Source organism: Populus trichocarpa, chromosome 15 (genome assembly GCF_000002775.5).
Source record: "Populus trichocarpa isolate Nisqually-1 chromosome 15, P.trichocarpa_v4.1, whole genome shotgun sequence".
Taxonomy (NCBI): domain Eukaryota; kingdom Viridiplantae; phylum Streptophyta; class Magnoliopsida; order Malpighiales; family Salicaceae; genus Populus; species Populus trichocarpa.
Genome location: NC_037299.2, coordinates 8,266,132 through 8,278,541, shown reverse-complemented (window position 1 = coordinate 8,278,541; position 12,410 = coordinate 8,266,132). Strand labels below are relative to the sequence as shown.

At 33.9% G+C, this 12,410-nt stretch overlaps 1 protein-coding gene across 3 annotated transcripts; it reads left to right on the top strand.

The window, feature by feature from the left end:
- Positions 1-2,497: 2,497 nt before the first annotated feature.
- On the top strand, positions 2,498-11,552 carry LOC18105761 (tip elongation aberrant protein 1). 3 transcript variants are annotated; one of them, XM_024587014.2, is made up of 12 exons: positions 2,498-3,028; positions 3,587-3,736; positions 3,971-4,138; positions 4,681-4,833; positions 5,015-5,167; positions 5,666-5,830; positions 5,969-6,139; positions 8,646-8,832; positions 8,933-9,146; positions 9,902-10,046; positions 10,939-11,025; positions 11,241-11,552. In XM_024587014.2, exons 1-11 carry the CDS (start codon positions 2,845-2,847, stop codon positions 10,980-10,982), a joined length of 1,734 nt encoding a protein of 577 aa, XP_024442782.1. In that variant the 5' UTR covers positions 2,498-2,844; the 3' UTR covers positions 10,983-11,025; positions 11,241-11,552. The 3 variants fall into 3 exon arrangements, with proteins under 3 accessions (XP_024442782.1, XP_024442783.1, XP_006374422.2); XM_024587015.2 differs by lacking the exons at positions 10,939-11,025; positions 11,241-11,552 and adding an exon at positions 10,860-10,882; XM_006374360.3 differs by lacking the exon at positions 10,939-11,025 and having other exon boundaries at positions 2,500-3,028.
- The last annotated feature ends 858 nt before the right edge of the window (positions 11,553-12,410 follow it).

Here is a 12,410-nt window from a genome sequence, read left to right as displayed (position 1 = left end):
AATAGACATGCAAGCATCAAGAATGAAGTAGCAAAAATTTAGCATCAACCTTTAGGATGCCATCATTATTGTGCTAGACATTTTGATAGTAACCTTCAACTATAAATTCAAAGACCCAGCTACCACAACGAGATGGATACATGAGAAGGTCATATACATTATAGGTGTGGTATATGCAATGACACAGGGCATAATAGAAAAACATGTCATAATCGACAACGTATGTATAACAATTTGTTAGGTCGTATTATGATATATTACAATATTTTTTTAAGCATATTAAACTTATATAATTTCATATTAATCACATGTATTATTACACAAGATGTCACACACTCGAGGTGGTGGATCGTATGTTCATGTTGAGCGTCCATATTCGGATGATGATCAGGGTGAGCATTACTATGAGCACGGAGACCATGCCTATAATATTCATGTTAAGCATGAGTATGTTAAGCATGAGTCATCATATATGCCTACCGGACCCGTCGACACTTTTGTCTTGTGATTGTAGGATCGACAACAATCGAAGAACGTATTTGCTAGCATTGTAAAAATATTTAATTTCAATTTAATTTCAATTTATGTTTAATTTAATTATCATTAAATGTTATATTTCCAATAATTATAATTTAAATTGTTATGCAAGATAAGACCACTATTTGTTGGCATACACATAGAGGGATTTGACTACTTGAGCGAGTCCAATCATATATGGTCCAAACTGGTTTTTTATATGTCAATTGTTTTGATCATATTAAGCTTGATCATGGCTTGATTCATTCATTGATTGAGCGATGAAGACGTGAGACACACATGTTCCATCTTAAGCATGGAAAGATGACACCAACACTACAAGACGTGATGATTTTGCTTGGATTGCCTATTGATAGAATGACAGTCATATCTACTGGTGTTTATAATAGAATTATGTTATACGAGCGAATGATTGGATTAACACCCCCTTCTTCTAAATCGAAGGGGGGTAACATATGTTTTAAGTCAATTAAGGAGACATTTTCGACACCACCAGATGATGGTGATGAGAAGGTTTTGTGGAGGTACAAAATCAATTATGATTTAAATATGTTGATTATTTGTTATAATTGTGTTAATTATTATGATAATTTTAATTTAATTGTAGGTATGTCAGAGCATATATACTTCATTTCTTTGGCATTGTATTATTTACTGACCTCACAGAGATATATGTTTCATTTGCTTTATCTGATGCTCCCGAGAAATTTCGATGTCATTCCCACATATAGCTGAGGATATGCTGTATTGACATCCTTATATAGTCATATATGTCTTGCATGCATGAAAAGGATCAAACATGTTGAAGGATGTTTGCTACTTCTACAAGTATAAATAAATAAATAAAATTCTAAATAACTATTTAAATTTAAATGTTTCATGCATAATGAAATTAACAAAATATTTTTATTTATAACAATTATGGTCGTGAGAACATCTCCATGTGGGTAGGCTCCAAATACCAAAATTGCCAGATATGACACTCCAAACTATGAGGGTTACACTTCATCTCCCACTAAAATGCAAGTATTGTAATGTTATTTTTACAATTATATACATTTATATTGTGTTCTTGAAACTTGGAAAAATGCAATTAAACTAACATGTTTTTAATGTTAGGTGGTGTTGCTAAATGAATTTTTAAAAATAATCAAACACATGTGCTTATGTTTTATCGGAGCAAGGTCGTTAGACAATAAGCTATCCATGTATTTTTTGAACTATTTGTTAAATAAAATAATTAACTACACCGACTTATTGTTGTTTGATGTTTATTTAACTTATAATCTATAGATCATGTGAACGCTTTACCTGGAGAAAAGATTGAAGTATAAGATGGAGAAGATATAACAAATCGAGATTCAAAACCAAATAGATTACTTTTATCTTAATTGAAGTCTAAGATGGTAAAGATATCACAAATCCTACATAAAACCCAAAACAAATCAAAACCTAAAATAAAAAACATAAGCTAATATAAAAAGGTTCAGCTGTAAAAAAAAGATTGGAACTTTACTCACAAAATGTGAGAAAAACATGGAGTTGTATGTGCGTATGTGTGTGGAGAGGGAGAGAGATAGCGGTTTGGAAGCTTGTTTGTTTTTGTGTTTTAAAAATATATTTGAAAACAATTACATTTTTTTTTATTTTTTTATTTTAAATTCATTTAAGATCATTTTAATATATTAATGTTAAAAATAATTTTTAAAAAATAATAAATACTATTTTAATATATTTCTAAATAAAAATATATTTTTAAAAATAATTATTATACATTCCTAAACATACCCTTGATAAAGATAAGATTACGAGGGTTTTAGGGCAGCGATAAGATGTGTGTGTATAAAAGATACAAATGTCATTATAAGAAAACAACAAGGTTATTGTCGTAAACAACAATAATTTACTGGAAAATAGATGGAGAGAACCTTTTCCATTATGCTTATAGTGGGTGGAAAAATTTGGGGGAGATCTTTTAGATGTTTTCCAAACCAAGCTTTATAAGGGAAAATGAAAAAGTCTTTTTCTGATTTCTAATTTGTAAAAATAATGCATTTTTATATTTTTCTTAGAAAAATAGAGACACCCTTAGGCTTTTCCTTGTGTTCTGCATGAAAACTAAAAATAAAACAACAACAAACTCTGATATAATCTACAGTACTAATTATCCCTACTCCTTTTATTTTTATACATTTTGATTTTCATTCTCTCTGGTGTGAGACATAATAACCTCATCTTTGTATTTTTAATTTTCCTACGCTTTCCTCACGAAGGGAAAATTTTCCCAGGAAAAAAACGAAAAGAAAAATGAGATGGGAAAGGGTGCTGCAGCAGCAGCAGCAGCAAGGAGTTCAAATAGAAGAGTTAAATGGGCCAGGGAAGAGGTGGGGACACACTTGTAATTCAATTAAAGGAGGAAGATTTCTATATGTTTTTGGTGGCTATGGCAAAGATAACTGCCAGACCAACCAAGTTCATGTCTTTGATACCGGTGGGTCTTCACTTCTTCTTCTTCTTTTTTTGTCTTTAATTGTTGGGCCTCTTTCTTTTATAGTCTTTTGCAATTTTGGGTGGTTTTGTTTGGTGCTTATATAAGTTCGATTTTTTTTTCTTTTTCTTTTTTTTTTGTTATAATGGGAAGTCATTAAAATTGTTTTTTGGGGATTTTGTGGATTTATTTTTTGTGTTGCTTGGCATTAATTTTGTCAGTTAATGTTTGGTGCTTAGAGGAAGTGTGATTATTGGAGTTATTTCACTCCTTTTTTGCTGTAACTTGTTGATTTGCTTTTTTATTGGAGTGTTGTTAGACTTGTTTGGTATTTGAAATTACTTGAAAGTTGATTAATGTCCTATTTTAGAGTCAATGTACTATATGGGACCATGAAAGTTTCTATCCCGCCTAATGGGATTTGATCATATCGTACTCTATAGTGCAAGTTGCTTTTGCTACTTGTGAGTATGGGTTGCCTTCTGAGTTATTGAATTTTCATCTGCAGTTTCGTTTCCTCTAAATGTTTTTATGCTCTCATATTGAGTTGCTGACTTGCAGTTAACCAGACCTGGAGCCAGCCAGTGTTAAATGGCACGCCACCAGTTCCGAGAGATAGCCACACTTGTACAACTGTTGGTGACAATCTGTATGTGTTTGGAGGTACTGATGGGAAGAACCCTCTCAATGATCTGCATATCTTAGATACTTGTGAGTGATCCTGTCCTTAATTTCTTTTCCATTTGATTTTCCTTGTATGTCATGCCCTAGTCTTTTACGTGGCCATTGATTTACATAGCTTAAGTGTCAGAAAGCAATATTTTTTATGCTGAAATAGACTGATCATGAAAGAGTATCTAAGAAATGAGATTTAACATGTATGTTTATATTGGTTTGTATTGAATCATATGACTTACACTTCCTTCATTGGTTATCATATTATAGCATCTCATACTTGGATAACTCCAAATGTGAGAGGTGATGGGCCAGAGGCACGGGAGGGTCATGGTGCTGCCCTAGTTGGCAAACGACTTTTTATATATGGTGGATGTGGGAAATCTTCAGATAATTATCACGAAGTCTATTATGAGGATCTTTACATCTTGAATACAGGTAACTTTCTCCATCAGCAAGTATTGGTTATGATCATGCTCTAGTTTAGTTTACAATTTATGCATATATCAATTTCCTATGCTATACAGGACTACCACCCTGGGCTAAAGGGTTTTTTTGTGTGTGTGCGTGGTGGGGGTTGTGGATTTGGGGTTAAGGGGGGCTGAATTGGTTTTTCTAATATGTGTTAACTTTTCATAGACTCTTTGGGATGGTCTTTGAAAGTGGACAAGTTTTCCATTATTCTAGTCGATTATCAATTTCTTGCAATTTGTTATGCTCTGCAGTACCACCCTAGGTTAACTAGGACAAAGGATTTTTTTTTTGTGCGCTCGCGTGCACGCATGGTGGGGGTTGTGGATGCGGGGTTAAGGGGGGCTGAATCAATTTTTCTAATGTGTTTACTTTTCATAGACTCTTTGGGGGTGGCCTTTGAAAGTGGACAAGTCTTCCACTATTTTAGTCAATTATCATTTTCTTGCAATTTGTTATGCGCTGCGGCACGTTGAAGACATTATGTCATTCATGTTCTACTTTTGTAGAGACTTTTGTATGGAAACAAGCAATAACAACAGGCACTCCACCTTCTGCCCGTGATAGCCATACTTGCTCATCTTGGAGGGACAAAATCATTGTGATTGGTGGTGAAGATGGGCATGATTATTATTTGTCAGATGTCCACATCCTAGATACAGGTTTTGCTCATTATTTTACATATTATACATTTGCATGCACTTACACAACATGTGCCTGTGTGTGTATTTGTCATGTATTTGCTTTCAAACACATGCACGTGATTAATTTCAATTATAATTTGAATTATTAATTCATGCAAGAATGTGTTGCCTAATCTTAAGCTTTCTTGTGTTTTGTTAGAAACTCTTGTTTGGAAGGAGCTGAACACATTGGGTCAGAAGTTGCCACCTCGAGCTGGTCATTCCACTGTTGCTTTTGGCAAGAATTTATTTGTTTTTGGTGGATTTACAGATGCCCAAAATCTATATGATGATTTTTATATGCTTGATGTTGGTAAGTATCATGCTATTGTTGATAAAATTTTAGTTGCATAGAAAAATGCACTCCCCTCTCCCTGTAAATCCACCAAATTTTCAATAATTTTCTTGTCTTTTCTGTAGCTTTGAAAGTCCGAGTGTATTATACATCAACTTGTTATAGTTATCGTTACTTGTAGTTCTAAACATCCACATTTGTTATCGGGGCAGTTGCCACCTCGAGCTGGTCATTCCATTGTTGCTTTTGGCAAGAATTATTTGTTTTGGTGGATTTACAGATGCCCAAAATCTATGTGATGATTTTTATATGCTTGATGTAGGTAAGTATCATGCTATTGTTGATAAAATTTTAGTTGCATAGGAAAATGCACTCCCCTCTCCCTGTAAATCCACCCAATTTTCAATAATTTACTTGTCTGTCCTGTGGCTTTGAAAGTGTGAGCAGATTATACATAAACTTGTTATAGTTATCTTTATTTGTAGTTCTAAACATCCACATTTGTTATTGGGGCAGAAACTGGTGTTTGGACTAAGGTGATGACAACTGGAGATGGACCTTCTGCAAGATTCTCTGTGGCTGGGGACTGCTTGGATCCACTGAAGGGTGGTGTGCTTGTCTTCATTGGTGGCTGCAATAAGAGTCTTGAGGCGCTGGAAGACATGTACTACTTACACACAGGTTTGGTACAGTTTTAAATGTTTTCTTAACTAAAATTTCTTGCATGCTTTTGAGTTGCAATTTTCTTACTCTGTAAACCCTTGTATTTGTCTAGATCACTGTTTATTTTGGCAATCTCATCCATTTTTTTCATTGCAGGACATACAAGAGTGCAAGATGAATGGCGTCTAGAAAAGTTATCTCTGAAGAAGCAATTGAAACTAAAATGCCAAGAACAAAATCTTAATTCTTCTGTGCGTGATAAAGTTTTAGTCCAAATTGACACAAATGCTGACATTCACCACACCTTGCCGAGTTATGCCCAACCAGGTAAGAAGTGGATTATTTGCTCCCTTTCTATTATTCATCACAGTTTCCTTTCATGAAATCAATCCGGTAGTTTTTCATATCTGAACCAGGGAGAATTGAGGTTGCCTTATGCAATATCACTAAATATTGACTTGAGAGTGCCTTGGTAGTGTCACTCATTTGACAATTATTTCATATCACAAATAGATTTGTTTTTATCAATCTACAATGAGTTTATATCAGTCTACAATGAGTTTTTGTACGAGTAGCTTTTGGTTTGGAAGCTCGTCAAAACATCTTTCAGTGGCAGTTTTTTCTTCAGGAAAATGGTAAATTCTCTATCTGGAATTAGTGGTCTTCTAGGCATCTATCTGCGTATGCAGAAAATATTCTGTATTGTTCCTTGCAATGCAATGTCCTAATGCCCTATAAGTTCAGTGGATGTTCTTTGTTGGGTCAGAATGTGCAATTTCTTTTATCCGAATTTACTACTGGCGTAGGCATTTTTTTCTTCAGGCAAATGGTAAATTCTCTATCTGGAATTAGTGGTCTTCTAGGCATCTATCTGCGTATGCGGAAAATATTCTATATTGTTCCTTGGAATGCAATGTCTTAATGTCCTATAAGTTCAGTGGATGTTCTTTGTTGGGTCAGAATGTGCAATTTCTTCTATCCATATTTACTACTGGCATAATGTCCAAAAGCACAATTGAGGATTTATTCACCATGCAAATGGATGATATGTTTCCTTTTCTTTTGTGAAATGGAGTGGGGACAAGCTCAAAAACACAACTGGGGATAACAAGATTATGTTTCTTTTTATGTGAAAGTGGTTGGGGATAAGATGAAATAATCTTCCTGCAGGAAATGTAAGTTATGAAATATGCTCTTATCAATTTGGGGATGGACCAGGACGAAGGGCTCATCGTGATTTTCTAGTTCCAATGGAAAATGCAACTTCTATGCTATTTATACAGAGGATAAGAATATGGTTGAACTTTATAGTTTTTATCCCTCCTGGTAGTCTTGTTTAATTAAGATGTGCACAATTGGATTGAGATAATTTTTTACTTTACATCCTTCTTGTCTTTCTCCCAGTCATCATAACCATTTCTCGTATCCATTGCCTAGTATTTAAGCATGTCCAGTTACTCAGAGACTGCTGTTCTGTAATAAGACGTGATACATTTTTTCTTATCATTATGTATTGGGCTGCACTGACCGTTTAAGTAGTATGTTCATGGTGGGCTAAACTTTAAGCACTTAAGAGGGGTTATAATGCTTTAAGATTCACGGTATTGGCAAGGAAGAGTTTTATGAAAGTGAAATCAGTTATAATGCCATTGCCCTAGGAGGCTAGGACAATTTCTAACCGGTAGCTCTCACCCCCTGTGGCCAAATGAGAATGAAGAACAAGTTTATTTGTCTTGATTTGGAAGGTAGTTGAGATATAGTCAACCTAAGGTTTGGTACTGTACAGATAAAGAATGTCTACTGTTGCTTGGCTGGTTAATCATGGAATTCTGATGACTTTGTCTTCTTGCAGTGAAGAAAGGTTTAGGGCATGTTATTGATTGGGGTTAAACTGTGTACAAGTCAAAGGCATTTGATGGCAGGGATTATTCAGAACAAGTTAGTGACATTTTTGGACAGCTACAAGCATATAAAGGTCCCTGAATGCCATTGTGTTTTCTGGGATCAGATAGTCTTTTGGCATCAACAAAACAATCAGGCTGCAGTTACATGACCTGAGTTGAAATCTCCTTTCTGAGATTGGAGTCTTTTGGCATCAACAAAAATGTTCAGACTGATTGAAATTTGTTTGGGATTTGTACACTTAATATGCTTCTTAAGAAAAGGGGAGCTTTTGCGAACTAGTTGTAGATCTGAAATGAATTTTAATTTTAATATGAAAGGTCATGGAAAAAGGTGAGAAATTTATATCCTGTAATTTTCCAGAGTTGCTAAACTTTCAAGAATAATCTGCGCAATACTGCATTGTTAAATTATGGAAAAAAGCTTTGGCATCTTTCCTGGATCTTGAAAAGTTCTAGATTGTGGTTTCCGGAATTACCACATAATATTCCAACAGTGGCAAAAAGGAATTTTGTGCATTGAAATTTATAAATGCTTCCAATTTCCAACATTTATATTTCTGCATGATTCCCTTTATTGCAACTTTATTATTTACTTTCCTGGCGATAAGTATACTGATGCTTTTTGAGTCATTCTGTTCGTGATTTAACTTCTTTAAGCATGCAAATCAAGTTAGGTGTGAACCTTTTCCTGGTTACTAATTCTTTTTATTAGCGTGACAGTATGTTGTTTAAGACCTCAATAATAATGTTATATCAGCTGAAAACAAAGAGAAGCCAATTATGACTTACCTTGATGGTAACATGATAAGACTAGCACTTGGGCCAGTGTGGCCAAGGTTTCATGATGATGTTAATGGTCATGGTATGAACTGTTCTTTAAAAGGGCATGCGAGTTGAATACTTAACAAAATTTGTGCTTTTATTTGCAGGCAGAGAAAATTTCCCATTGAATCAAAGACAACTTCATCAAGGGAAGAAGTCATTTCAAGCCAAAGTTACTGAAAGCCTTCCACATGGATATACCATCGAGACCACTGTAGATGGAAAGCCTCTACGTGGAATATTATTTTCCAACAAGCCAAGTTCTCCCCAGATAGTTAACCACAATAACAGCAGGTGAGAATATGGTGTTTTTGTATTTGCTTAATTGGCAGTTATTGCTATCACTGCATTTCCCATGAAACTTGTGCTTATTTTCGCTACATGCCCATATCAGGAAAAGGGCAAGTGCAGAAATTGGTGTGGTATTGAATGGTGACTACAACAGCAAACCAAAAACTTCTAAAAACCTCAAGCAGGATGCAGTAGAAAACATGCAGCCAGACAATGCTCATGAGAAGGAGTCCACAGCACAGGAACCCAAGACAGAAGCTTCTGCTGTCCCTGATTTGAAGAATCTGGCTTCTTCTAATGATCATCAGTCCCATGAGGTTGAGACCTATTTGCCTTTTTTCTTTGTTCAGTATCCTGCCTGTTCATTGATTACTCTGAATTTTGTTCTTTTTAGGCTAGTGCCTGCTTCAAATGCTATGCTCAGAATTGCATAGGTTCAAGCATGGTGCCCTGTATTGAATTTGCAGAGAGTTTTTTTTTTTTTTTTTTTTCGGTGATAAACATTGCACAAGATTGATGGAGTGATTGTGAATGAAGTGTGGAATAATATTCGTAGCTTGTTTTTCTTATTAAATATGACTTGTTAACAAAGTTGGACTCTTTACATTAATGAAATGTTTTATTGATAATTTGCTTAATGTAAATACACACGCACACATATCTATGTGTTTGCGTGCACTGTTATATTCTCAATAACAGCCAATAATGCTATATAATGGCATTATAGTCATTATTGTTGTGAGCACTGTTAATGGCACCACAATACTGAATAACAGTAATGGGTCCTCCGATACTGTTAAATAACAGGTGTTATTTAAAACCTTTCTCATATGCATTGTAATAGCCAGCTCTGTTAGCTAAAAATCATGGGATGTCTGGTTTAATCATGCATCTCCTTGTGCTCCTGGAGCTTCAAAGAGCTTTTGCTTGTATACCAATTTTTATCATGAGATTGTCCAGACATACATTATCATGACATTCGTTCAAATGTCGAGTGCATAACCAATTCTTCATGTTCGCTAGTCTAAATGTGAATTCACAATCATTTTTTTTTTTCCTGGATTTTCTACAGGCTCCTCAAAATGCAGAACCACCAGTGGTCCCTACCCTGAATTTGAATGATGATATGATCTCTGATGCACCAAACTCTGATACAGAATTTTCAAAAGAGAAGTGTACCCCGGGAGAGGACTCTACGACTTGGTTGCTAAACCAAGGTATGAAATCTAGGAAGCATTTAATTTTATAGCCAATTGAGGTTGGCAAAGCTGAATCCTTCCCTGGTTTATCACATTATATTTCTAGATTGGGTTACAATTAGAAAATTGAAAACCATTTGTCGGTGAGTTGGATTTAGGGTTTAGGGTTTGGAACGATGAAGTTATAGTTGTTTCTGATCTGTACTGCACATATATTTGATAAAGATAAAACCTCATTCAAAATTTTAAGAATTTTATCATGGGTGGCAATTTATGCAACGAATGATATCAAAATGACTTTCTTATTTGGTACTGAAATCTGACAGGATGGGGTGGTTTAGAATCTTACTCAAAATAAGCCATTACTAGTGCCTTTTTAACCGTTGTCAGTTTTTCTGCTATAAAATAGTAAGCTATGGTTTGTGTAAATATGAGCTCTGATTTACTTAGATTATTACAATTTTCTCTTATGAGAAAAAATAAAATAAAATTTGTTACGATTATCTTCAGCTTGTCTGTTGTATTAGGAGTCTACAAACATTTTGTGTTGTGTTAGGGTTTCTATTCACCAACCATCAAGATAAATGAGTTAGTTGATTCAGACCTTGTTGAACAAACAGTACCTCTATCCTCATCCCAATGTATGCAACCTTAAATCTGCAATTTTTTTTCCGCTTGGAATTGCATTTCAAATCACCCACCTGATGAAATGCCTTTGCTATATTGACAATTGCTTCCAAATTCAATCTTGTATGATCTTGATACGATCAATACCTCATATACATGAGCTGCTGCCTGATTGCTATTTGTCGTGATATGATGCAATGCAAGGAGGATAGACTATTTTCAAATAACAATACAAGTCTTACAAGTATATTGAAAATAATCCCTGCTCTTGGATTGCATCAAGTGATTTCTATGCCGACCAACCAAAGCCAAATTTGTGACTACTAGTATCTGGCAAACCAGGCTCGTATCTTGAATGCTGAATGGGACGGTGAGTCCAGCTGGTAAAAATCTCTTGTGATCATTACATTCACACAGAATGAAAGTTCTTGTTTGAAGAAAATGCTATAAACATCACGTCTCAAATTTGAGGGAAACTTCAGTTTTAGGCCAAGATTGTTTTTAACTTGATGAGTCTTCCATGCAGAACTCTTTTATGTCATGTGCTTTGTGGAGTTTTTAACGTGAACTAATTGCTGTTGACAGATGGCCAGACAGACACCAAGTGCTGAAGTATAAATGATCCATGGATGTCAATTTGTTAACCCTTTGATATGACTTGATACAGACAACCTGCCTCTGTACATTATGACTTGAAGGTGGTCGTAGATGTATTGGACTGGTGATATACAGAATCTGCTCTCCGATCGGTGTAATCTACCACCTACCAGTACTTACCTTTTCCTTTATTTATCAAGTACTATTTATCCTGATTCACTCTAGTTACATGTGGTTTTTGTTTACCTACAGTAATATCTTGATTAGCTACTACTTAAAGTTCCATCGTCTTAGTTCTTACTATAGCTTTTTGATGCAGCTCTGCGTCATAGGTTGAAGTATTTTTTTTTTAAAAAAAGAAAGTGATATGCAGGCTTTATCGACGGTTTTTTAAACATTTTTTTCTTAAGTGCAAATCTAAAAGCTTATATAACTATCTAATTAAATATAAGTTGATCAAATATTTGTGTAAATAAATGAAAAGAAAAGTAAAAAAATCAAGAGATATTAATCAAGATTTTTGACCCAGTAACATGAAATATTTATTTTGTTGTGTTCACTAAATTTTTTTATTCAACCAAATAATATTGAAAATAGATATATATGATTGAATAAAATATAAGCCTTGAATAAAATATAATACAAGCTTGCACATAAGATATTTGATTTTATAATATGAGATATTTATTTGGTTGTGTTTACCCAATTTTTTTATTAAAATAAATTTTTTATTTAATCAAACAATAAAAATAGATACACATAAAATTGATCGAATAAAATATAAGGATGGAATAAAATATAATGTAAGCTTGCACATTAAATTAGTTTTTTTTTTTAAATGAAGTTCATTTATGTAAAACATAAAAAAAACTATAAATGAATTAAAATAATATCTTCAAGAATTAAATACATTCAAAACATTAAAAAAAAACTCTCAATTCTAAAAGGTTAAATAAACAAAACAAAATAAAAAATTATAGAGGAAGGATATTAACTGAAAATAAGAAAAAGCGAGTTATAGTCTAGGTGATGCAATTGTATTTAAAAGAAGTAAAAAAAAAAAACTATTTTAGTTACATATATGAGCAAGTTTAATAAGTTAGTTCTAGTTTAATTAGACAATTAAAAAAAAAGGCAACGGTAGTAAACAAATAAATG

Bases quoted from the DNA above. Each gene is read 5' to 3' on its own strand.
- LOC18105761 (XM_024587014.2), top strand. From the start codon at position 2,845: ATGAGATGGGAAAGGGTGCTGCAGCAGCAGCAGCAGCAAGGAGTTCAA. The intron at 3,029-3,586 runs GTGGGTCTTCAC...GCTGACTTGCAG, and splicing joins AGTTCATGTCTTTGATACCG to TTAACCAGACCTGGAGCCAG. The intron at 9,147-9,901 runs GTTGAGACCTAT...GATTTTCTACAG, and splicing joins ATGATCATCAGTCCCATGAG to GCTCCTCAAAATGCAGAACC.